General features: G+C 35.7%; 1 protein-coding gene across 12 annotated transcripts in view; it reads left to right on the top strand.

Annotated features, from left to right (window-relative positions):
- PTPN13 (protein tyrosine phosphatase non-receptor type 13) overlaps nucleotides 1-27,322 on the top strand; it is a 235,368-nt gene that overhangs the window by 90,791 nt on the left and 117,255 nt on the right. For 10 of the 12 annotated variants that reach the window (XR_003430610.1, XM_027095877.1, XM_027095878.1 and 7 more), the window contains exons 4-7: nucleotides 7,191-7,256; nucleotides 9,371-9,556; nucleotides 13,335-13,422; nucleotides 23,826-24,392. Coding sequence is in view for 11 of the 12 variants with exons in the window: in XM_027095877.1 (XP_026951678.1) it covers nucleotides 7,191-7,256; nucleotides 9,371-9,556; nucleotides 13,335-13,422; nucleotides 23,826-24,392 (907 nt within the window). In the remaining variant the exon portion in view is untranslated. The remainder of the gene's footprint in view (nucleotides 1-7,190; nucleotides 7,257-9,370; nucleotides 9,557-13,334; nucleotides 13,423-23,825; nucleotides 24,393-27,322) is intronic. The other 2 variants (XM_027095880.1, XM_027095881.1) reach the window with 2 other exon arrangements.

The raw sequence follows: 27,322 nt of genomic DNA, 5'->3' as shown, positions 1-27,322 counted from the left end.
ATAATCTCTTCAAATATTTTCTGTGTCCCTTTCTTTTTCTCTTCTTCTGGAACCCCTACAATTCGAATGTTGGTGCGTTTATTGCTGCCCCAGATGTCTCTGAGACTGTCCTCAGTTCTTTTCATTCTTTTTTCTTTATTGTGCTCTGCAGTAGTTATTTCCACTATTTTATCTTCCAGGTCACTTATCTGTTCTTCTCTTTCAGTTATTCTGCTATTGATTCCTTCTAGAGTATTTTTAATTTCATTTATTGTGTTGTTCATCGTTGCTTGTTTCATCTTTAGTTCTTCTAGGTCCTTGTTAAATGTTTCTTGCATTTTGTCTATTCTATTTTCAAGATTTTGGATCATCTTTACTATCATTCTGAATTCTTTTTCAGGTAGACTGCCTATTTCCTCTTCATTTGTTAGGTCTGGTGCATTTTTATCTTGCTCCTTCATGTGCTGTGTGTTTTTCCGTCTTCTCATTTTGCTTATCTTACAGTGTTTGGGGTCTCCTTTTTGCAGGCTGCAGGTTCGTAGTTCCTGTTGTCTTTGGTGTCTGTCCCCAGTGGCTACAGTTGGTTCAGTGGGTTGTGTGGGCTTCCTGGTGGAGGGGACTAGTGCCTGTGTTCTGGTGGATGAGGCTGGATCTTGTCTTTCTGGTGGGCTGGTCCACGTCTGGTGGTGTGTTTTGGGTTATCTGTGGACTTACTATGATTTTAGGCAGCCTCTCTGCTAATGAGTGGGGTTGTGTTCCTGTCTTGCTTGTTGTTTGGCATAGGGTGTCCTGCACTTTAGCTTGCTGGTCGTTGAGTGAAGCTTGGTGTTGATGTTGAGATGGAGATCTCTGGGAGATTTTTGCCATTTGATATTACGTGGAGCTGGGAGGTCTCTTGTGGACCAGTGTCCTGAAATTGGCTCTCCCACCTCAGAGGCACAGCACTGACTCCTGGCTGCAGCACCAAGAGCATTTCATCCACACGGCTCAGAACAAAAGGGAGATAAAATAGAATGAATGAAAGGAAGAGGATAAAAGAAAATAAAATATAGTAAGGTAAAATAAAATAAAGTTATTAAAATAAAAATGTAATTATTAAGAAAAACAATTTTTTTAAGTTAAAAAAAACAACAACGGATGGATTGAACCCTAGGACAAATGGTGAAAGCAAAGCTATACTGACAAAATCTCACACAGAAGCATACACATACACACTCACAAAAAGAGGAAAAGGGTAAAAAATAATAAATCTTGCTCTCAAAGTCCATCTCCTCAATTTGGGATGATTCGTTTTCTATTCAGGTATTCCACAGATGCAGGGTACATCAAGTTGATTGTGGAGATTTAATCCGCTGCTCCTGAGGCTGCTGGGAGAGATTTCCCTTTCTCTTCTTTGTTCGCACCGCTCCCGGGGTTCATCTTTGGATTTGGCCCCGCCTCTGCGTGTAGGTCGCTGGAGGGCGTCTCTTCTGTTCTCAGACAGGACGGGGTTACAGGAGCCGCTGATTCGGGGGCTCTGGCGCACTCAGGCCGGGGGGAGGAAGGGGCACGGCGTGTGGGGCGGGCCTGCGGCGGCAGAGGCCAGCGTGACGTTGCACCAGCCTGAGGCACACCGTGCTTTCTCCCGAGGAAGTTGTCCCTGGATCCCAGGACCCTGGCAGTGGCAGGCTGCACAGGCTCCCTGGAAGGGAGGTGTGGAGAGTGACCTGTGCTCGCACACAGCCTTCTTGGTGGCGGCAGCAGCAGCCTTAGTGTCTCATGCCCGTCTCTAGCCGCAGCTCACGCCCGTGTCTGGAGCTCCTTTAAGCAGCGCTCTTAATCCACTCTCCTCACGCACCAGGAAACAAAGAGGGAAGCTGGCTTCACTCTTTTGTATAATAGTGCTCTTCTGCATTTCTACATGTCCACATCCTATGTACCAACCATTCTTTCAATCAGCATCTATTGAGAACTTATATATTCTACAGTATATTAGGCCATAGGGTTACAAAGATGAATAAGAAATAGTCCTGGGACTTCCTTGGTGGCGCAGTGGTTAAGAATCTGCCTGCCAATGCAGGGGACACAGGTTCGAACCCTGTGTCCGGGAAGATCCCGCATGCCGTGGAGCAACTAAGCCCGTGTGCCACAACTACTGAGCCTGAGCTCTAGAGCCCACGTTCCGCAGCAAGAGAAGCCACCGCAATGAGAAGCCCGCACACTGCAACGAACAGTAGCCCCTCCTCGGCGCCCGCATGCAGCATTGAAGACCCAATGCAGCCAAAAATAAATAAATACATTTTAAAAAAAAGAAAGAAATAGTCCTTAACCTCAAAGGGCCAGCAGTGTAATGGACAGATAGACAAAAAGAAATTAATGATATTAATAATAATAGTAATGGAAATATGTACAGTAATAGTGGATCTGTACAAAATATTAAGAGAACACAGAGAGGGGACACATAACCTACATTCAAACCTCAGCTTAAACTCCCCCTGCTTTAAATTTCTTCTATAATCAGAAGTAATCTTGTCCTTTTGAATTTCCTTAGCACAAATGTACCACTTCTACTTTGTTTAATAGATGCATACATATATATCCATATAGCTTTCTTCTTAGAGTTCTGATTCTAGGAAAGGTACAACAGATTAAAGCCGTGGTTTTGAATCAGAGGCTGCTTTATCTTCCAGTGGACAGTTGGCAATGTCTTGAGACATTTTTAGTTGTCATAACTGGTGGGAGGGCAGGGGGAAGAGGAGGAAGGTGGTTCTACTGGCATCTAGTGAGTAGAGGCCAGGGGTACTACTGTTATCCTACACAGGATAAATATCCACAGACTGCTGTCCACAGCAAAGATCCCAAATGTCAGTAGTACAGAGGAGTATAAGCCCTGCTTTAGCCCTGGAGCCAGAATTTGAATCCCGCCCCTAGCACTTAACTACCTGTGTGACCTTGGACAAAAGTTACTTTCTCTCTCTGTAGTTATTGAATAAGCTGAAGTATAAACTGTAAGGTTGACACACAGTAAACATTATGTACATGCTTGCTGTTGATATTCTTATGTATTAGTATATGGTAGTATTATTGATCCAGAATGAGATATTTATATTTTACCACAATCCCGAGCTTAGTGACTTTCAGAAAAAATGTTGAACGACTAAATGGATAGTTAATTAGCTCTTCTATAAATGGTATCTTCTAGAACCAGTTCCTTTATCGTTTAACCCTGTGTATGAATCATCATTATCAAAAGCAGCCACTTCTACAAGAAACCATCCTGGCTTGCTATTACACTAAGGGAAAGGAATAGATTTTCTCTGTACTATCCATCAGGAACAGATAGGTACTGAGATCTTTGATACAAATAGGGCCTTGGCAAAGATCACAAAGCAAAAAATTCCCTTGGAAGCTAAATAAATATGCAGTAGAAGTGAGAGGCAGATCAAAACCTTTTTTAAAAAAAAAACTTCTAATGCCTGACTTCTTTTAATATGGGCCATCGTATTCTCCTTTTTTTCTGCTTATGTAAAAACCAAAGAAACATATGAAGGCCAAATACTTGCCTGTTTTTGAATAATCACTCCTTGTATGACCTTCTCCTTTCCATATAATGACTGTAACTAAACTATAACCCATTCATTGCTATTTATCAACCAGGTGAACTAAGGGCTCTCAGTGGTATTGCAGCGTTACTGTGTTAATTTAGTTACACCGTAGTATCACTGATCTTCTTTCTGCCTGTATCTTTTCAGGTTGCATCAACAGTAAAAACTCTTAGCTTATGAATAATGTATATGGAAGTATTTTCCATATTTACTTTATGGATTATTTTGGAATAAATGTAAAAGTAAAGCATTTTTCTTTGTATATTGTACAAACTTTTTCTCAAATATTAATAATATTTCTCTAATATTAGATACCAGATATTATTATACATTAACAAAGATCTGATGTACCTGGAGTTATTTATTTAACAAAATTTTAAATGATTTTTAAAATATTAAAAATTTTGAACCCATAAAGCACTATCCTAATAAAATAGCAACTATCATTTCTGCATGTTTTTTCTATATATAAATATTTCATATCTATATGTATCAAGCAGGGGTCTCCAGAGAAACCGGATCAATAGGATATGTGTGTTTGTGTGTGTGTGTATATAAAGAGAGTCTTATTAGCTCATGTAATTATGGAGGCAGACAAGTCCCAAGATCTCCAAGGTGAGCCAGCAAGCTGGAGACCTAGGAGAGCCAATGGTGTAGTTCTGGTCTGAGAACCAGGTGAACTGAGGGTGTAGTTCCACAATGAAGGCCAACAGGCTCAGGACCCAGGAAGAGCTGGTATTTCGGATCAAATCCAAAGGCAAGAAAAAGTTGATGTCCTAGTTTGAAGGCAGTCAGACAGAAAGTTCTTTCTTACCTGGGGGTGGGTAAACTATTTTGTTCTATTCAGGCCTTCAAATAATTGGATGAGGACCACCTATATTGGGGAGAGCAGTCTGCATCCAAAAACACTCTCACAGAAACACCCAGAATAATGTTTGACCAAATATCTACGCATCCCATGGTACAGTCAAGTTGACACATAAAATTAATCATTATACTATATACATAAATGATCAACAGATGTATAATTTTATAACCTAGTTTTAAAAATGATGTTAATAATTTTATATAGTCTTGTATAAAAATTATTAAAATAAAATAACTCAATTAGCCTCCTGACAAGTAAATGTAGTAAAGAATCTTAAAATACTACCAGTATCTCAAAGGATCACAAATCAAAATTAATATATTAAGAGAAATATATTTGAGTATGCAGTTAGTCATTTTTGCTAAAGTTATGAAAAATGTTTTTCATATATGAGACTCTTTGAAAACGTGTTCCCATGTGAGATTCTTTGAATTCTAAACAGAAATATGATACAAATAGCCTACATCATGCTGCCTTGAACTTTATGCACATTTAATTGAATTCAGTAGGCATGTATTGAATATCTATTATGTAAAAGTTCTGTGTTAACTGCTAAGAGGGATATTAAGATGTGTTAAAAAGGCTTTCTCAAGGAAGACAAACAAGGACACATCTTAACTATGTTACAGGTAGTATTAGTTAACTGTTTCATTAGAGATACAAATGAAATAATAACTATCATATAAGAGAGAATGCTTTATCCTGTTTGAGAAGATTTGTATAACATACATAGTAGATAACATCATCTCTGGACTATCAATAATGGGTGGAACTTTTATTGACAGATGAAAAAAGAAATTCTTGGTAGGAAGAACTGCTCAAGAAACGCTGGGAAAGAGAAAGATTTATTTTGCCAACAGAGAATTATATAGTAGTTCTGAAGTGTTAAGTGTGATGAAGGAGTGATAATTGAAGGAAAACTTAAAAACCTGGAAATGGAGCTAGAGGCAGGTCAGAGTGAGCCTTGCATATCATCATAAAGAATTTGGATTTTGGGGGCTTCCCTGGTGGCGCAGTGGTTGAGAGTCCGCCTGCCGATGCAGGGGGCACGGGTTCGTGCCCCGGTCCGGGAAGATCCCACATGCCGTGGAGCGGCTAGGCCCGTGAGCCATGGCTGCTGGGCCTGCGCGTCCGGAGCCTGTGCCCCGCAATGGGAGAGGCCATAACAGTGAGAGGCCCGCGTACCACAAAAAAAAAGAATTTGGATTTTTGAAAATTGGGAGCCATGAAAATATTTGAAAAGAGGAACAACTAGTCTGTAACTTAGGAATAATTTAGGAGGCAATACTAGGAATAGATTAAAATGCTGTGAGATTGTAAGGATACCCAGTTTTATTTGTATTTACCTCACCTATATCTAAAGAGGATTTGAGACAGTTTGTATAATTAAAAAACACAGGTGTGAAAATAAGGGCAAAATGAAAAGAAAAAATAAAGACAAGAAAATAAGATGGCCCTGGAGTAAGATTGGTGCAAAAAAATGCTCGTGGTAAGATTATTCAGTACTGGTGGAGATGGGCTAAAAGCCTAGCTCTGAAATCACTTAACAGGAGAACTAGAAAATGATTACTTATAAGGATTAACTGTCCTCACTTCAGGCTGATAATCTTGCTCCCTGTTTCACAGGGGAAAAATAGTAGAAGCGATCAGGAGACTTCTCCCAAGATCCCACAACTGTACTACCTACATAAATTTTCATATTCTTTGCTTCCCTACTTCAGAAGAACTGTGACAGAGGTGTCAAGCCAACTCCTTTGTGCATTAGCTTCCACTTCCTCCCGCTTACTCAGCAGTGTTCTCCCAACAGTCTCCTCTCTCTCCTGCAGTTCCAGTTTTCCCTGTTGGATCATTCCTACCAGCAAAAAAATATGTTGTCCTTTTTTCAGTCTTTAAGAAGCAAACAAACAATGAAAAAGGAATCTTTTCTGACCCAACTTTTTTCTCTATCTACTGCTACCCCATCCATTCTTAGTAAGAAAAATGCTAATCAAAACTGCAATGAGATTTTTTTTCTCTCTTCAGTTTGGTAAAAATCTAAATCTTCATAACACATTCTATGAATAAGGCTTGTGAAAAAAATCATATGTTGCTGGTAGAAATGCAAAATGATAAAACATCTGTGGGGAAAATCTGACAAAATTTATCAAAACTATAGATGATTTACTCTTTTATTCATAATCTAAGAGAGTCAGTTCAAGAGGAATACCTGCATGTACAAAATGACATCACAAGGCTGTTTGCTAAAACATTATTTATAATAGCAAAAGTTTAAGAAAATTCTAATTGCCCATTAATAACAGATCAGTTAAGTAAACAATGCTATAGCCACAAAATGGAGTTCTATGCAGCAGTAAAAAGAATGAGATCTACAAACATTGATATGGAAATGCCTGTCTTGTTAAATTAAAACTGCAAGGTGTCGAGTAATTTTTTAAATTTCTGACCTTTTGTAAAAGAAGGGGAAAGTAAGACTATTCATATTTGCTTGAGCTTTCATAAAGAAACTTTAAGTAAGAACTAATAAAAATGATTACTCATAGCAGACAGTCTAGAAAGTTGCAGGGGGAAAAAAAAGTCTGTTCTGATCATTTCCAGTCTTATTTTCTGTTTTAAGCTCTCACATACTTTAATGCAAAATATGAAATGATGATTTTCTCAAATCATGTGTTGCACTTTCTTTGGAGCAAAATCATGAATATATAGTACTTGCTAAATTAAGTTTTTACATAAAATGATTTTTTTTAAAATTCTGTTCCTAGATCCATATTTATTCTCTTGGAATGACATTGTATTGGGGGGCTGATCATGAAGTACCTCAGAGCCAGGTAAGTCAAGTTGTCACATTTGTACAACTTTACACTTTTTAAGAAGTTCTTTGTATTTATGTGTTCTACAGTGTGTTGTCAGGCACACCAGTGTTTCTACACTGGTTGTTCACATTAATAATGTCACACTCTCAGAATGAAATAATAAAATACTAAAGAAATTATTTTTCTTAGACTGTTCTTAGAATTATAGCAGTCACTACCTGTTTCAACAGTTCACTCTGTGAAATATAGTAGCCTCTTCAAAATTATAGCTAGAGAAATGGGAGTCCACTTTATTTCTTTTAATTTAATGACTGATAAAGGGGGATTGTAAATTTCTTTGATGTTTCATTCTTGAACAGAAAGTGATAACCTTTTTTGATGCAAAAACTGTAGGAATAATAGTAGCTCTAACTATGTCTCAGAGTTTTACTTCATTACTTTTTCTCTTGTCACTTCAAAATCATACTTCACTACTCCTGCAGCAGCAGACACAGATATTAAAGTAACACTTTGTGGGGCCTTAGGCTCTGATGATCATTGGGCTGCTCCTAGTCTTTATTTTCTAAAATAACTGATCTCTTGAAGACACAATAGTAAACATAGTAATAAATATAATCAAAAATTTAAAAATAACTGTATTTCATCAAAGATGTAGCATACAGAATTGTGTCATTTTAGGCATTTAGAACTCCAAACAAAAGTAACTGTGTTTTTGGTTTTTTTTTTTTTTAATCAAATTAAGAAGCAGTAAGTATTTTAGGCTTATATTCTAAAATTCAGACATCTTAAGATCAATGAAAAACGAATGATAGTCTTCAACTTGGTTTGGTTTCATTTTACATCATGAAAAATACTGTATATTTACTTTCCTCAGTTTCAATTCTATAAATATAAATGAGAAACTGAAATTATTACTGGAAATAATAGGGTCATTTTATAGAACCTAACTTACATGTAAAATGTGATCACAGCCTATAATTTAACACTTTCTCTTTTCTGGTAACTGAAAATAAAGTCAGTGTATCTATAATGTGTAAATTGGATGGGAAGTATAAACATTTACTTCTATTTCACTGTCAGATATCATAACTGTTTTGGAAATATTTAATATTAATTCAGAAGTATTTATTAAGCACCTACCTTATGTCAGACACTGTACCAGACACTAAGAATATAATGTTCCATGGCTGTGGAGTCCTATCACAGGTACAGACAACCAAAATAACCAGTTACAACACAATGTGACAAATGCTATGTTAGGGAAAATGGAGGGTGCTATGGAAAACCAAGCGTTGGAGCCTCTAACTAGACTTGGAGGGTTAGAATAGGTTTATTAAAGGACATTGCTGCTAAGCTGAGCTCTAAAAGATGAAATATAATACCCAAATGGATGAGAAGTGGAAGGGAAGGGTCACAGGTAAAGCATATGTTTAAACCAAAGTGGATGTACCTGTTCAAACTCCCATAAGCAATGCTTTTCTCCTCACCACTACTTCGTATTATCAGTCCTTTATTTTAACCATTCTACTGAGTATATATATAGTGACTTCTTTCTGTGGTTTTAATTTGCATTTCTTGGTATGATTATTGGACATTTAGATATAATATTCTATAAATTATGTCAACTAATTAAAAAAAAAAACTCACATTTTGGCTTCTGTTTCACCAGCATAATGACAACTTATATTTAAATGACCTTGAGTCATTGCAGTATTTGAAATCTCTTCTAAGTTATCATGAGTGTCAAATTACATTAAATATATATCAAATATATTCCTTTTTTGAAATGTTAGGAAATTGTTTATTCCCCCCTAGTAGTGTATATATATAAACTGCTTACCAAAATACTTGGATAACCAAAACATTCCATTTCTTAATCATACCAAAACACCTCAGAGTTTTTCTATAATACCTCCTACCTTAGGAGATGTCTGTTAACCAACTTCTGCTAATAAAATTTTTGGATTATAAAAATGTAAAATGCAGTCAAATATACATGGTACTAGGTAAGAAATTTATTTCCTCCAGGTGTGTTTGGTGTGGTTCCTGTGACTCTTGGAATGGTTTCTCTCATGTTAGTTAGATTTACTCACACTTGCCAACATTACCTTTTCTTTCTTTGTATGCAGCCTATCAAGCTTGGAGATCATCTCAACAGTATACTGCTTGGAATGTGTGAGGATGTTATTTATGCTCGGGTTTCTGTTCGGACTGTCCTGGACGCTTGCAGTGCCCACATTAGGAATAGCAATTGTGCACCCTCATTTTCCTACGTGAAGCAGTTGGTAAAACTGGTTCTGGGAAATCTTTCTGGGGTAAGCCACAGTTCCAATTGGTTCCTATAGTCATACTTTAAAATTTAGTAGCATTTCACAAAATTTTCTTTAAATGTGGATAGCATTTTCTCAGTGAAGACTAGGAACAGGAGATTGAATTTCAGGTTCTAATGTTAATTGTTTATTTGAAACAGTACTTAAAAATCTAGAAACCCATTGCAATAATTTAGTCTCCTAGATTTTATGGGAGTTAGTCTTTTTTTAGAACTTTATTCTATCAGGTATTATAGAATCACAGCATGTTAGAGCTGAGAAGTCTTCTTGACTCTTTTCTTACATCTTTTCCTATGGAGCTTTCAGTAAGTGATTCTACCTACTGTGAAAGTCGTATGGACATGCAAAATGGGTTTTAGAATTATTTAAGTGCACTTTCTGTTGCCTTATACCTCTTTCTTGCTCACTTATTAGTCTGGACCCCTTAGGTATTCTCAAACCCTCCCTACCTTCTTTGGACATTGGCACCTGGTATGTAAGAGGGATGCATGCTTGTATCCCTACTAGATTGTCCCAAAACTGGGACTCCTTTATTTTCTCTCTTGTCTTAGATATGAAGAATCCCAGGACTAACAATCTCTATATCTAATAGTCCCATTACTGCATTTCTTAAGCTATATTCTATCCCATTTGCTCCAGTTTGGGACCCCCCCCCTTGGTTTTTGATATTTGATGTAGGTCTAAACTTTATCTGCTCTGACCCTTTAGGTTATGGTGCCTGAGTCCCCCTCCTTTATGTAGGCTTTGGATTAGATTTACCGCTGTCACACAGGGTTCTTGCTGGCTTCCTCTTAATTCCTCATCCCTAAGGGTTTAGTTCTGCCATCTTAACCAGGATGTCGTATGGCTGGCAGGGGTATATCCAAATTCCACATGCTTTGCCAGTTGATAAGAAACAGGCTCATAAAGTCTTCTAGGCAGATGGTTTGTAAACTGTACCCCAAGGAGCCTTTGCGATTCTGTAGTCAGAGGAAGGGGGGTAGTAGAGGCTAAGTGAAGAGAGTTCTCGGCTGTTTATTTCCCCTCCTTAACTAGAGCTGATTTATTTGTTTATATTCCTGTATGTGATTTTTTTTTTTTTTGGAACAAAGATAAAGCTACTAAAACTTTGATCTTCTATTCAGACCAAAGTTTCCCAGATATTTTGAAATATATTTTTGTTTAAAAAATTTTCTCTATGGTCAAATAAAGTTGAGGAAAAACTATTTTAGGAAAATTAAGTATATTTTCACCGTAGAACTTCCCAGAGCCTTTAATACACTAAGTTGTATTACTAACCCTCAAGAGGGATAGGCACACAGGTGAAACATTTCCCAAACTTATATTGGCCTTTTTTCACAGATCTTCTCATAATACTGATATTCTGTAAAAACTCGCTCTGAGGAACGTTGATCTGTACTAACTCCTTCACTTTATGGGACTTATGTTTCCTATTAATCAGCCAGGGATTTAAAAGCTATGAGATTTTGAGGGGAAAGGATACAAGTAATGACTGGGTTGAAAGATAGCACTTTGAGCTAGATCCTGTAGACTAGATAGAAAGGGTAATCCAGGCAGAGGGAAGTAAACTTGGGCAAATGCTGTGAGATGGGAAAGAGCAGGATGTTTGAGGAACAGTAATAAGTCTGATATGGGGTGTGCTATGGGGTTGTTTAGTGGGAGAGAAGAATAGAAAGGTCAGTTGGAATCAGCATGTAGAGAGCCTGCCTTTCTAAGTAGAAATAATAACACTCCCCTCATCCATTGCTCTTGCCAGTCTCCTGGACATCACTGGGCAGAAGTAACTCTCACAGCTACCTTTTTTTTTTTTTTTTTTTTTTGGCGGTACGCGGGCCTGTCACTGTTGTGGCCTCTCCTGTTGCAGAGCACAGGCTCCCAACGCGCAGGCTCAGCAACCATGGCTCACGGGCCCAGCCGCTCTGCGGCATGTGGGCATGTGGGATCTTCCTGGACTGGGGCACAAACCTGCGTCCCCTGCATCGGCAGGTGGACTCTCAACCACTGCACCACCAGGGAAGCCCACAGCTACCATTTTTTAAGTGTTTACTTTGTGCCAAGCACTGTGCTGAATGACTTATGTGCTTTTTCACATTTATTCATCACAACCCCAGGTTACAAGAGATAATTTCATCCTCATTTTAGAGATAATGACACTGGGGCTCAAATAGATTAAATAACTTGCCCATGGCCACACACATGGTAAATGACAGAGACACAATTGGAATCTGGATCTCTCTGACCCCAAAGCCATTAGCTGTCAGCCATTATGCTCCTTGGAAGCTGTCATTGCCTCCAGTCGCTGATAGAACGAGTTAGTCTTTCACTCAGTGTGAAATTCACTACAAGTGACTATAATTCTTACTTACTTACTTAAAATTAATTAGCATAGAGTAAAAGTCAGTAGTCCAGCTTAGTTGTCCTGGTTTTTCCACTGATTTATATAGCATGTTTGACCTCAATTTTACTTACCTGTAAAATAGGAATAATGGTACATACCATCCACCCATATTACTGAACAGTTTTGCAAATAATTATTTCAATGTTGATGAGCTGCTTCAAGGTGCTTAGAATTTTTCCTTGCTATTTCTCCCTTTATTGTAATATGAAGATAATAATAATATGTACCACATGAGGTTTTTAGATAATTAACATAAAGTATTGTAAAGCCCTTAAGGTAGTGCCTGCTTTATAGTAATTGCTCAGTAAATGACAACTATTATTAATAGTAGTGTCAATGCAGGAATTCACAAAGATGATACAGGATTTTATCTCTTCAGTTACTGCCAATATAGTGCAATGTGGACCAGTATTATTTATATAATTTAAACGATAACATCATTTCAGAAATAGTTCCATTTAAGTCTTCTTATAGGTAGGAAGCATAATACCTCGAATACTACCTTAAATGGATTTTTAATGCATACTTAAATAAGTTTCACTCATGGAGGAATATTAAAATGTGTGTATGTGTGTGTAAACAGATAAGTGTGCATGTTCTTGGTGCCAGAGTTAAGTAATTTCTCTTCACCATTCTCTCTCCTTACATTTATTTCTTGAAGTTTCTCCTCTAATCGATCAGCTGAATAAATTCAGTATTCTAACATTTCACCCCTTGTAATGTGGAATTTGATGTGCTTTATGTTAAACAAGTGCCCTCGGTTGAAGTTATTAAAGTTTAAGACTACTTAAACGTTTTGTTCTAAAGTGTCTCAAAAGAACATTGATTTAAATTTGTCATCCCTCAATATGTCTATTTAGTTTAAAATATTTCTCAAATGTAATTTCTGGCAGGCAAAATCTAGAAAATTATTTTCGAAAATAATTTAAATCAGCACCCTCAGTGCATAGTTGCAATTAGGAGAGAGCTTTATCATACCAGAATTAATATGGTTTTAAAATTATAGTCACACTTGAGAGGTGAAAGTGGTTATCAGTTTGGAAAAAAAAAGAATACTTCAAGTATGTTGTTTTGAAATGGAACTCATTTTAACTACTTTAATTTGGTTAATTTTGTTCCCTAGTTAGCAGATTAGTCTTTGACAGATGTTTCTTGGCTTTTATTTCCTGAAGATGAATTGGCCAAAACTAAACTACATAAATCTTATCCAAGGAATATATATTAACAATAGCAGACGTGGAGTGTTTTTACTTAAATGTTATCCTCTCCAAGAATTATCTAACTGGTGTCATTCTGTAGACAATTACCATGAAAATAAAAGGGAGATTCTATTGTCAAACTTGACTTTTGATTACCTATGTACAGACGGATCAGCTTTCCCGTAACAGTGAGCAAAAGCCTGATCGAAGCCAGACTATCCGAGACCGATTGAGAGGAAAAGGATTACCAACAGGTAAGAGTATATTAATAGGAAACTCTTAGGCTTTAACCTTAGTTATTATTTCCTTTACAAAATCATACTTAACCTAGCTTGGAAATCTGGTAATTGTGACCATAATCATAAGTGTGCAAAGTGGAGGCACCGTACAGATAAGGAATGCTATGTGTATTAATATATAAATCCATGATAGTTATGCAGAAAATGTTAATACAATCAGGACACCATGGTAAATAATTTCTTTCCCAGTATTGTTATTGTAGCAATAATATCATTTTTTACTTTATCATGGTATTTTGTATTAAAAATACATTTTAAAGTACGACAAAACACATATTTATGAACATAAATGCTACTAAAACAAAGGTTTCAGAAAGCAACCTTATTCTTGTTGCATACTGTTATTTTCTATTCTGTTTCTTTTTTTAATGCTAATCGCACCCCACTAAATTGATTTTATGACCAACGAATTTCATGACTTAGAGTTACCAAATACTAACTTAGGTTATATGATGCTGACTAAGTAAAGACTGATGAAGAGTGGTCTTGCTATTTGCCAGTAGCATTAGATAATTATAGGTTCTACATAGTTATTAAATTGATTTTTTAAGGAAATGAATAGAAATTCAAAACACAAGAAATGGAAGTAGAAAAACTAAATTTTTATCTGAAAGTTTATTTTTCAGTGGTAAGTTTCAAGCTTGGCTTATTTATAAAATGAACTTTTGTTTTTGTTGATTATCTTTGTTCTCTTTTCATCAAGCAATATTGATAATTATAATTTAAACATTAACAAAAATACTTTGTGGGTGAAATATTTTATTGTCTTAAGTCTTGAAGCTGGGGTTAAAGTAAATGTAAATATTGCTTAAATATATTCTAATAAAACATTCTAATTGATATAGTCAGATTAAAATGTTAAGATGTTTAACTGCTTAATTAGATAATCAGAGCACAGCTATCTTATTTAAAACCTATGAGAAACTCTCATTGTGAAAACTAAATATAGACATTTGATTATCCGGACTAAAAGTTTTGCAGAATTCAGAACTCTCATGTCTGAGAGGGAAGGATGTGCCCTAAGCAAGTGTACTGCTTATCTTAAGAAGTCAAAGAAAAGCAATGAAATCATTTCTAATGGAGTGATTCTGTAATAATGCAGTTAGTTCTGTGTCTGTTTTGGTACTTTCATTTTACTTATTGAGAATAAGGATTGTTTTTCTGAAAAGGTACTTAGCTTTCATATCATCAGTATAGTCAATTTACTTCGGGTTACATAAAGTTCTGTTTCTAATACATATATTATTAGTTTATGCATGGGTCAGAAAAGAAGGCAGACTTTGCTTAACTTAGTTTTTACAATGCTTTGATGGCAATTAAAAAAGTATTTTTAACCCTTCCTTATGTTTTCTTACTATACTTACGTCCTTATATATATAGGTACCTTCCTCTCATAGGTAAAAATCTGTTTTCTTTTATCTTAAAACAATACTAGGATTTGAGGTAAGATATCATGTGAACCTTGGTGCTAAGAATAGCAGCACTTTGTTAATCTATCAAATTTTGAATCAATTCCCTGTTTTAGAATAGAATGAGTCTTTTTCAAGGAGACACAATGAATTTTTTTTTTTTTTGGCTGCGTTGGGTCTTCGTTGCTGTGTGCAGGCTTTCTCTAGTTGCAGAGAGTGGGGGCTACTTTTTGTTGTGGTGCTCGGGCTTCTCATTGCCGTGGCTTCTCTTGTTGTGGAGCACAGGCTCTAGGCACGTGGGCTTCAGTAGTTGCAGCACGTGAGCCCTAGAGCATGAGGGCTTCAGTAGTTGCGGCGCATGGGCTCAGTAGTTGCAGCACTCAGGCTCTAGAGCACAGCCTCAGTAGTTGTGGCACATGGGCTTAGTTGCTCCACAGCATGTAGGATCTTCCTGGACCAGGGATCGAACCCATGTCCCCTGCATTGGCAGGCAGATTCTTAACCACTGCGCCACCAGGGAGGTCCACAGTGAATACTTTAATAAGTAAACGTTAGATTTAAAAGAAATGATTTGTTTCTCTTATTTATCATCTTTCTATTTCTTCCTTCCTTCTTATTCTCCTCTTATCTCCCTTTCTCCCCTCCTCCTTGCTTCCTTATTTCTCTTTCCTGTTCTTTCTCTCTTTTCGTAGCTCCCTTCTGTCATCTCCTGCTGTCATTAAGTGACCAGGATATGAAATTGAAGTTTGTATGCTTGGTTGTTACTTGTTGATTTAGTAAATATGTTATATTATTATTAATTTTTAAAGATAGTTTGTTTTTTCTAAGAATAAAAAATGTTCCCAAATATATGAGACTCCCCCATTCTATCCCTCTTCATCATGAATCTACAGAATCTGCAGAAAAAGATCACCCCGCCATATTTAGTTTATCAAATTTTAAAGACTCACAAGTGTTAACATAGTTTAGATTATATTACTTTCAATGATTCAGAGTCTTGTTGTTTCAGACATCAATTGTTATGTAACATTTTAGAGGTAGCAATAGAGATTGAAATGAATCTATGCCAACTCTATAACATACTTTTTTTTTTTTTTTTACTGGTAAGTTATTTTGTTTTATTTTTTAATTTTCATTTTGTATTGGAGTATAGTTGATTAACAATGTTGTGTTAGTTTCAGGTGTACAGCAAAGTGATTCAGTTATATCAATACATACACATGTATCTATTCTTTTTCAAATTCTTTTCCCATTTAGGTTATTACAGAGTATTGAGCAGAGTTCCCTGTGATATACAGTAATTGCTTGTTGGTTATACATTTTATCTATAGCATATTTTAAATAGCAGGTTATTTACTTGTCATTTACATATATACATATATTTGTGAAAACCATATACAAAATTAAGCTTTCTGGACACATAGATGCTAGAGATGGGGAAAATCCACTATTAAGCATGTTAGTTTTTGTACGTGTTAAATGAATGTTTGTTGATTGAATGAGTATGAGAAAAAGTTTTATAAAAATATTAGATATAGTAATACATTTGTAATAAAATGTTAATGGTTCTGAAAAGAAATATATGAGACTATGATTTAATTTTTTAGATAGCCTATTTTAAGCCTTAAGTTGTGTGCAGAGTAAAAAATAAACTGGTAGTTTAGTTCACCATCTTGGCTCATGTTATTAGACTATTTTATTATAACAACAAATGTATCAGAAGTTTTAAACCAAAGTATTAATGCCTTTTATTTATGGCTTTGTTTTTGTAATATTAAGACTTAGTATTACTGTCTAATAGTGCTCTAGAATTCTTATGACTAATAGACTGTCCAAATGCAGATAATCTAGAAGTGACTGTAGTAACTTAAGAAAATTAACAGAGAAATCTGTAAATAGACTGTCCATAGATTTTAATTCTCTAATAATCCTATCTTCTTATTGGAGAGTACAATCTCTCCAATATCTAAACTCAAGAGAATTTGTAAGGAGTTACAATTTGTCACTCAGGATAAACCTAAATTAGTTCCTGTAGTTGGGGTAGAACTAGAGGTTCTTATACTTAAAGAAACAATAGCCTTTTGGATCCTCAGCCTGTCTTAGCCGTTGCTTACTGCTAAGCAGTAAGGAAAATATTACTGCTCAAAGTCTCTTTTAATTTATCTTTAATAAATTTGTAAAACCACATCTCAAGGACAGAATCCACACAGTATACTAATTACAGACATTACCAGACAGAAGCAATTAGGAACTAATAGTCTGTGGCACACACTTATTAATATAACTCTTAAGATTAAAAAAATTAACTCATGAAGAAGAAATATTCTTCTAGGACACTGGTGTTACCTTTGGGCAGTGCCAGTTCTTAACTGTCAGTGGTCACTTGCAGCAACGCAACGTTGTCGTATTACATTAGTAGTAAGGCATTCTCTTTGATGCAGACCAACCTAAAGCCTTTATGTAGTGATAACTTAGTTTATTACATTCCTGACCACTATTCTCAATAAATAAAATGTCAAGATGGGCAGTGAGATACAGAATTAGATTAAAAGAAGTAAGCAATTTTAGACAAAATGCCTCGTATCTAAGTGATCTGATTGTTCAACTAAAACTTAACAATAAAATTTTTCATTTATGAGTAAATGACCATAAAAGGTCTCTCCTTACATCTTACCTCCGAGATCTGTTACAGAAGCTAAGGCCTAAACTAGTGGGCTGTGTGCCTCCACTCTGTTATATAATACTGTCAATGCTGATAAAAGGCTTCACTAAGCAGAAAGAAATCAAACATTTCCTGCCAAGAAAGCTTAAGGTGGAAACCTACACCTTGATCAGATCAGCATGATAGTGCTTCAGAACTTGGGTGTATTGATAATATCATGTTTCTTTTTTTATGTACCTGAACACATTTGTGAAGACAGATGGGGAATCGGGGAGCCTCTTTTAATAGTGAAATGTCATTTTGAAGTTAGCTTCTAAGAGATGCTGTGAATTTTTTGAGACTCAGTGTGAGGAGAAAGATGAATGATGATATCCCATTAAGGATAATGTTCATCATAAATAACAAAAATAGTTAAAACACAATGTACTTTACAAGGAAGATTTTTTCAATTTAATTTAATAAATGGAATATGTTATATTATGAATACTCTTCATGATCTTAAAATTTTTTATTCATAGCTCTTCAACATTTATTTATTGTTTGCCATTTACTTTTTAGCAAACTACGCACCCTCTGAAAGAAAATGTTTGTGGTTTCATTTTAAATTTGAATACTTATAATTGTATGTAATCTAATGTTGTCTGTAAACTGTTTCCGAACTCAGAGCATCTTTAAAGTTGGAAAAATCTACCTATAGTCACTAATTGTTCTGTTCTGAATAACTTAATTTTTTAAATTATAGAATCTAAAACTTTACCAGGAGATCTTTTGATTTCTGGTTTTATGACTTTCTCTCAAAATAACTTAAATTCTCCCTCAGATAATTATATGCTGAGAAAAATAAAATAGAAACAAAATTTAGAACTTTATGTTGCTACTTGTTCAGAAGAGCTCATAATAGTTCAAATGGGTTAGTTCGTTTATCCTGTCACCTCTAAGAAGAAGACATAACAAATTTTATCCACATTTTTGTAGATGGAGGAAGTGAGAAACAAATTAAGTGGCCTGCCCCAGCTCAGGGATTGAATGACAAAGCTAGTTAAAACCCCATCTTTTGACAGTAATCTTTCTGGTAGATTATGCTACCTAAATTGACTTTAAAAGGTTTCAAAAGTTATATAACCAGTCCATTCTGCAAGCATTTTTTTTGGAATTTCTTTTATCAGGAACAGTAAATACAAAAACAAGTAAGACATGATCCCTTACGTTATTGTTCCAGTTGGGGGTGGGGGTGAGGAAATGAGTAGGAGTGATGGCAGATATATAATAAAATGGTTAATTTTAATACAGTGAGAGAATGTCTTCATAGAGGTCCAGCATGCTCTGTGAGTTTAGATGAAGGAGCTTCTAACTCTGCCAGGATAGGAAAATACCACAGAAAGCTCCACCTGAAATCTTTTAAAAAGTAGCTACAATGGCATTGCTTTCAGAAATACCATTAGTTTAATTTCCTGTGATCAAAATGAGTAGTGAGCATAGCTATTAGGTGAACTTAATTAATGATTTCAGTGCTGCTTTTTGCTTGTTTAATAAAGTAATTATAATAGCCTGGGCACATGTTTGGAAAGATCTGGAAAGCATCTGAAGAAATTGCATTTTGTCTAGTCTCAAATATAGTTATTTGAGGTGACACTGGTATTAACAGTAGATGGTTTTCACTTGTTTACTAGACTGAAGCATCTAATAAGAGGGCCTAGAATTCCATGTTTTTCCTCATTTATATGTCCAGATGCTATATTTGAACTCTAATTTTGAGTTCCCAGATTAGTGAAATTTTTTCCCTAGTGCTTTAGCAACACAAAGCAACTATGATACTATATTGCTGTGTATGATGACATATGTATTTTATCCACCTGTGAAGTGTTAATCAGGCAATTACATATCTTGTTGTGTAGTTGAAGATAGTGAGCATCATTGACATGACAAAACGCATTGAGACTCCAGCCAGTTAGGAATATGTGATTTAAGAATAGTATGTTTATAACCAGCTGAAATCCACCTCTCTGTGTCTCTACCTAAAGATATGTCTCCTTTTTTCCCCAAAATCAAAGAAAAGCAGTCCTAGGCTAGAATATCCACTGGAGAAACCACTTACCTCAAAACATCTCTTTCCTACCACTTCCTTTCTTTTCCTTCAAAAGGTCATCCACACTCAGTTTCTCCCTTTAATGCTTTTGTAGCTCATAGCTCTTACAATTTTACTTTAGAGCATTTGTAACAAGTATATACATACCACTTTGAACCTTGTTTCACACTTCCACAGTTTTTTTGCTGTTTTCCTGAAGAGTATCACTGCCCTCTCCCTTCCCTCCCCCGCCATCTTACTTTCTCACTTCTCTTCCTATGTCACCATGCCTTTCTTTGTGCTGTTGGCTACTAGAAGAGAATTGTGGTTCAAAATCATTACTTTATAAGTAATAGTCATGAGATGTTAAGTTAGCTATCACAACGTGATTTCCAAACATATAAAGCAAAATGAGCCATATTTTGTAGAAACAGAGTAGGAAGTTAATATAAACCTTTAAATGAATTATTTTCATTATAATTTTGTTCTACCCTGAAGAATTTAAAATAACTTTCTGAAGTTTTTAATAACCATGAACTGAAATATTTTATATCTATTAATTTTTATAAAGACAATAAAAACCTAGCATTTATAAAGCCATAGTTGTCCAAGAGCCACCTTATTAGCAATTAGTTTTAAGCTTCATATGACAAGTGAGAAGACATGGCTCTTTTAGGATACCATGGCCCAGTAATAGATAGCTGGTAAATACTAATGACTTAAAAGAGAATAATATACCGTTACGAATGTAATAGACTCATGATACATTTGGAAAGTGATCTATTTCAATAGTAGTCAGCTTCACTGAAGAAGTCATATTTAAAATAAAACTATAGAATAAGAAACAACTAACCATGAGAAAGGTCCTAACATTTAAGAGACCTTAACAGAGAAAAACCTGTGGCCTGGATGGAATAAGGAAAGTGGAGATGAGACTAAAAAGGATTCAAGTGGCATGCCCAAAAGGAGTCTAGATTTTATTTGGAGTGCAATAGTATGCCTTTGAGACTTATTAAGCAGGATGGTGACGTCATGGAATGTGTTTTTAAAAGTTAGTTCTGGCTGCTGGGTGGAGGGTAGTCGGATGAAAAAAGAAGCATGGAGGCCATTGCAGTTATATAATCAAGTGATAATGTTAATTGGGAATAGGGTGATGCCAGTGGAATTGGAAATAACGGAGTAACATATCTTTGAGAATTTAGATAGCCAGCACTTTCTGATGGGTTTGATATGGGGAATTAAGAAGATGAAGGGTTTCAGGAGGGTGCCCGTATTTCTGTTTTGAGCCATCAGTTGGATAATGGTGCCACTCATTCAGGTTGGAAAGACCAGGGTAAATGGACATCTCTGGGTATGGGAAGCAAAAGATTAGTTTTAAGCATGTTCAGTTTGTGGTGCTTCTGAGATATACTAGTAGAAGGTCCAGTTGTTTCAGACTGGAGCTCCCAGAAGAGATCAGTGCCAAGAAAATAAATTGGGGAGTTGTCAGTATGTAGATAATATTTAAAGCCTTGTTAATAGGTGAAATTGTATAAGGAAAGAGTGAAAAGATAAGGTTCTAAAACTGACATCTGAGGAAAGCCAACATTTGGATATCCAGTAGAGGAGGAAAAGCAGACTTAGAATGAGCAGTCTGAGAAGTAGGAAGAAACTAAGCTTGTACAGAGAGGAAAATGATTCGTTAAGGGATTGTCATCACTATTAGTTGTTGCTGAGAGGTAGGTAAGAAATGGATGCAGAAGTCCATTGGATTTGGTAATATGGGTATCATCAGTGATATATGATGAGAGTTGCCAAGGTGTAGAGGAATGGAAAGTTGACTAAAGTGGGTAGAATAATGAATGGGAAGTGAGAAATTGGAGACAGCAGTAGCTGGAGGGGAAATGTGGTAATAGGGGAGAGGTTTTGTTTAGTTTGGTTTTGTTATAGAGATATTAGAGCACGTTTTGTGTACTAATGGGAATGACTCAGTAGAAATGGGGGATAATGAAGATGGAAGCAGAGAGGGTAGAAGTTAATTAACCAAAGAAATAAAATCTTTGATAAACTAAGAGGAGGGAGGAATTGAACACATATCGGGAATTGGCCTTTGGTAAGAAATTTCATCCTTTGAGACAGTAGGGAAAAGATTGCAGACATGGGTGGATATGTAGAATTAATCATGGAAAAATGAGTTGTCTTCTGACAACTATTTTCTTGGTGGAATATGAGACCAGCTCATCAGGCAAAGAGAGATGAGAGTTAAGGTGGGAAATCTGAAGAATGAGGGAAAATGAATCAGTTGTGGAAAGTGAGTGAACTTACTCTTAGCACATGATGTTGAGTGTCCGAAATGGTTGACCGTGAATTTATGGTGCTGCCAAAATACCCACTTGTTTGATTTTCTCCAAGTTTTGACTACTTGTTGGTAGTCAAGATAGTAAAAGAAGGCAAATTGTTGAGTTCATCTGTGATTCTATGATCTGTAAATCCTTTCAATTCTTATTTTTTATCTATTGTATTCTATCAATTTTAAGAGTATCTTTGTTCTGTATATTTAATACAATTTTAAATTAATGAGTCAATATGTGGTTTAAGAATGTAATTCACTGAAATACTGTAAGATAGACATATTTATCAGTTTAAAATTATTTTATATTAGAATCTAAAGTCTGTGGCAATCTATGTGTCTAGATGTGGTGTGGTATATTTCCCAGTATTCTGTAGATCAGGGGTCCCCAACCCCTGGGGCAACGGACAGGTACCGGTCCATGGCCTGTTAGGAACTGGGCTGCACAGCAGGAGGTGAGTGGTGGGCGAGCAAGCAAAGCTTCATGTGCCGCTCCCCTTTGCTCCCCAGCACTCACATTACCCCCTGAACCATCATCCCCCTCCCCCAGTATGTGGGAAAATTGTCTTCCGTGAAACCAGTCCCTGGTGCCAAAAAGGTTGGGGACCGCTGCTATAGATGATGTGCCCCCAAATAGGCGATGTTATCCTTATTTGCACTTGAGTGGATCCATGTTCAGGGGGAAAATGAGTTCCAAGAAAACATTTGAATCTAATTTTCAAGCAATTATGTGTTGCCATTCTGAAATTAATTTACTTTTCTATGATTATTAAGGTAAAATTCGTGGTCAGGGAATTAGAGCTTATAGTTGTTACCCTGAAGAAGCAATTGACTTCTTCAAATGAATCAGTAAACAATTTATTATTATCAGGAAGGTTTTAGTCATCATTTTACATTGTAACCATAGCAAATAGGTTATCAAAGAGGGATCACAGAAGGTCATGCAGGAAATCTTCAGTGTTTATGGGCTATTGGGTTAGTAACTATTTTTCTACATTTCTCTTTTTAATAGTGGAGCCATATATATGTGTGATTTTTGTTGTTGTTGAATCTATGAATTCAAAAAATTTCTGGTTGGACATTTTTGCTGCGCCTCAATGCATTTAGACTGCTGCCTTAAAAAAATTAGAATGGCATACTGGTTTTAACTACATCAAAGACTAAAGCATAAATAAGAATGGGTAATTTCTTCTAGTTGACAAATATTGATACATTGTGTTCGAGAGGAAAAACTATTTCAGTACATGATGGTCTGCCGTGGAAAAATTGTTTCTTACATAATTTAAACACAGTCAAATTGTGTGGATTTCAAACATAATCAAATTTTCTGAAAACATATCTAATCATAATAAAACTTTGATACTTAAGAATTCCAAATAGTACAATCTTTTTTCCATCCAGAATATAGCAAGAATTCTTTGTTTCTTCTTTGAACATGTTTATTTAAATGACCAGAAAATGGCAGGGCTTTATATTGAAATAATACCTATTTGAATTATATCTTTAGAAGTTAAAGGAGTATACTACATATTCTATTATTACCCCAAATCGTTTCATGAATAATTAATATTCTACCAAACTGGTTAGTATCAGAAACTCTTATCTATTTTTTAAAATCAAATCATTCACCTTTGAATATAAAATAATGCTACTTTAAGAAGTAAGTTCAATATATTATTGATATCATTAGGTTAGAAACATTGAACTATGAAAAGTTATACAAACATAACATCTCTTTCCACTTCCCTTATCATCACCACCATCCCATTTCATCTCTCTTCCTCCATTCGGAGAATTAGGAAATTGCCACCACTTTCATTGTCAATAGTAAGGTTACATTCCAGTTATTTTCTAAAAATTCTGTGCATACATGATAGATTCTTATCATTCCAGGAAGAAGCTCTACTTCTGATGTACTAGACACATACAAGTCTCCGTTCTCTCATCAGACCTTTCTTAACAAAGGGCTTAGTAAATCTATGGGATTTCTGTCCATCAGAGACACACAATATGAAGAAGTTTATTTCAAGGACATTTCATCAGATAATAACTCTGGACATGAAGATTCTGAAAATTCTTGCTCCCCTTACCAGTTCAAAACTAGTGGCCCAGAAAAAAAAGCTATCCCTGGCATTGATGCACTTCCCAAGAAGAAGATTTGGGCTTCATCCATGGACTTGCTTTGCACAGGTGACAGAGACATCTCTTCTGGGGAGACTGACAGACACCAACACTGTCTGCCTGAGGCGGTAACAGTACGGACTTCAACTACTCCTAGGAAAAAGGAGGCAAGATACTCAGATGGAAGCATGGCTTTGGATATCTTTGGCCCTCAGAAAATGGATCCAGTGTTTCACACACGAGAATTGCCCACCTCCTCAGCAATATCAAGTGCTTTGGACCGAATCCGAGAAAGACAAAAGAAACTTCAGGTTCTGAGAGAAGCCATGAATGAAGAAGGTTAGTAATTTCGTGTGTGTTTGAGAGAGAATTGAATTGAAGTATTTAAAATTGTGTTTTGAAATAAAGAAGGGTTAGTAAACCATTCCATAAGTCTTATTTCCACTGCCAAACCTTTGTAGCCAAATTAGCGTCTTTCTTCTCTATCAATTTCTGTTCTTCCTTCCACAAAAAACCCTAATCAAAGTACAGTGCTACCACAAAGTCATCCCTACTAAACACACCCAGTCCAGCCACTGTATAAGTCTCTCAATGTTTTAGGTAGGCAGGAGCCATGTTTTCTACTTCTTTTTAATCCTCCACAGCACTGGCTATCATGCACTATCTTGTGGGAGGCTTCTGTAAAGGACTGGTTCGTGGAAATTAGATGCAGTTAATCAAAATCAGCAATCCCAGGGAGGCAGCGTAGACTGGTGACAGTACAGTGGTTCCCAAACCACCAGCTTCAAAAAACACATTTTGGGACACGACTCCTGGAGATTATAATTTCTTTGGTCTGGAATGAAGTTTTAAATCTACATTTTTAAAATCATAGTGTTTAGGTTTATAGATTTAGAGTCAGACAGCCTAGGCTTGAATTATTTACCCAACTCAGTAGCTATGTGATCCTTAGTTCAGCAGCTGGGCTTAATCACTCCGTCTTAAGTTACCCTATGTGTAAAATGGGCTTAACACAAATAAATTAATTGGGTAGTGAATGTAAAGTGATTAATAAGTCAAATTATTACAATCCTAGTATGGGGGCATAAAATAACTTCATAAATTATCAGTTATTATTTACAAGGGAAAACTCTGTTTCAAAAGTACCTATTCACACACAAAGTACAATATATTGAACAGAACAAAATTATGTTCTAGACATGGATAAAGGCTGTTTTTAGTATAGATAAGTAGAAGAGAGGGCAAAATAAGAATTTTCAATCTAATCCTCTCCATTTTTTAAAAGATTTATTTATTTATTTTATTTATTTTTGGCTGCATCGGGTCTTAGTTGTGGCACACGGAATCTTCGTTGAGGTGTGCGGGCTTTTCCTTGCAGTGCGTGGGCTTCTCTCTAGTTGTGGTGTGCAGGCTCCGGGGCACGTGGGCTCTGTAGTTGTGGCACGCAGGTTCCAGAGTATGTGGGCTCTGCACACGTGGGTTCTCTAGTAAAGGCGCACAAGCTCAGTAGTTGTGGCATGAGGGCTTAGTTGCCCTGTGGCATGTGGGATCCTAGTTCCCTGACCAGGGGTTGAACCTGTGTCCCCTGCATTAGAAGGCGGATTCTTTACCACTGGACTACCAGGGAAGTCCCTAATCCTCTACATTTTTGAAGATTAAAGTTTTGTAACTGCCGCTTCTAGACCCCTGGAACATAGGTGATTAAAGGGAGCTTTAAGGTGCTTCTAGTTCAGTGAGAGTAGTAACATAATCAAGGGTCATATTCATTTTTAAGATCATGTCCTAGTGAATATTTTTGATTCATAGGTTACCTTGACAGTACTCTGCTAAAGGTTTGGTCTGTTACTTAAGTTTTAAGCATAGTTCTAGGACTGAAAATAGACCCCACATTGTGCTTTACTTCTCATAAATGAAGTTTTGCACTTTTTTTTTCAATTCAGGAGTTGCAAATAAGTGGGGAAATTGAAATTATGGAGGAAATTATTGAACACTTAACTAATATTATGGGTTTGTATATAATTGCATTGTTAAAAACATTAGCGAGCATTATGAGATGGTCAAATATAACCTAGATCTAAAAACTTTCAAAGACTTAAAAAGACTTTTATTTTTCAATGAAAATAAAAACTTAGAAATTTGTTTTATGCATGATTTCACTGTTTAACTCTGATAAGTAAACTTTTAGAGTTGTGACAGCAAAAAGCAGTCACTTTGTAGCTTAAAATAAAGTCTCTCCTTTCAGAAGTTTTATTTCATGACTATTTAGTGTTGCAGAACTGCTAACATATGAATATAATTTATCCTGACATTCTTATGAGCATTCCCTCATGGAGACATTTATGTAAAGAAATTCTGTCCATTGCGGGAAAAAAAAATTCCTCAGTGATTCAAATAGATAAAACCATGTTTGTCTCAGAATATAAATAGTGAAGATATACACCAGTTTAGATGACTGTTTCTAACATTTAAAAGGTTGACTGGTATATTTTCTTAACATGTAAATATTAAAATATTAATTTATAATGTTTTCAGGTGTACGTTTCAAAAGATTATCTGACTTACTATTTGGTAAATTAATAGTAGTTTGGATTAGTGAAGTGAGGAAAGTGTTTTTTACCCTTGAACCTTGGTTGAGAGTCAAATAGTAAAACATCAAAACTTTAGTGAAAATATTTTTAATTTGTTAAATTATGCTATAATAAATAGTCTGTTTAACATGTTTTGTTTGAATAGGTGATTTATGGGGATTTCCTATAAAGTGAGTATTAAGTCAAATTATGTCCTAGTTTGCATAGAAGTCTTTTATCTTCTTGGGAAACATGTGCATGCATGTGTGTGTAAGTGTACTATGGAAACTCAAATAGACCAACTTGTTTTCAGATATGCATATATATATCTGCAAAGATGATATATAATCTCTGTAAACTCTTATTTTTTCAAAATGCTAACTTGTTACAAAAAAAAAATTTCCAGATTTAGAAATTTTAGGTTTATTAAAAGAGATAAAAGAAAAGGAAAAGATTTCTTTTTAAAAATAAATATGCTTTCAATTATTTGATATAGGACAATTTCTATCCTGAAATCTTTCTTTGGTATTGAAGAGTTTTCAAAAGCATTTGCTCCCACAAAGAACCTACCCATTTTCCCCCCAGAGTATATTTTATAACCAAGTTAAGGAAAACAGAACACCTTGAAAATGTTGGTTTATTATGGAAATATAGCACCTTAAATAAACTCCATTATTATATAGTAACTTGCAAGTAGTAATA

Source organism: Aethalodelphis obliquidens, unplaced genomic scaffold, assembly GCF_003676395.1.
Source record: "Aethalodelphis obliquidens isolate GAN/ISIS:26980383/991018 unplaced genomic scaffold, ASM367639v1 scaffold95, whole genome shotgun sequence".
NCBI lineage: Eukaryota > Metazoa > Chordata > Mammalia > Artiodactyla > Delphinidae > Aethalodelphis > Aethalodelphis obliquidens.
Note: the sequence above shows the minus strand (reverse complement) of the source record. Positions and strands in the feature narration are given on the sequence as shown.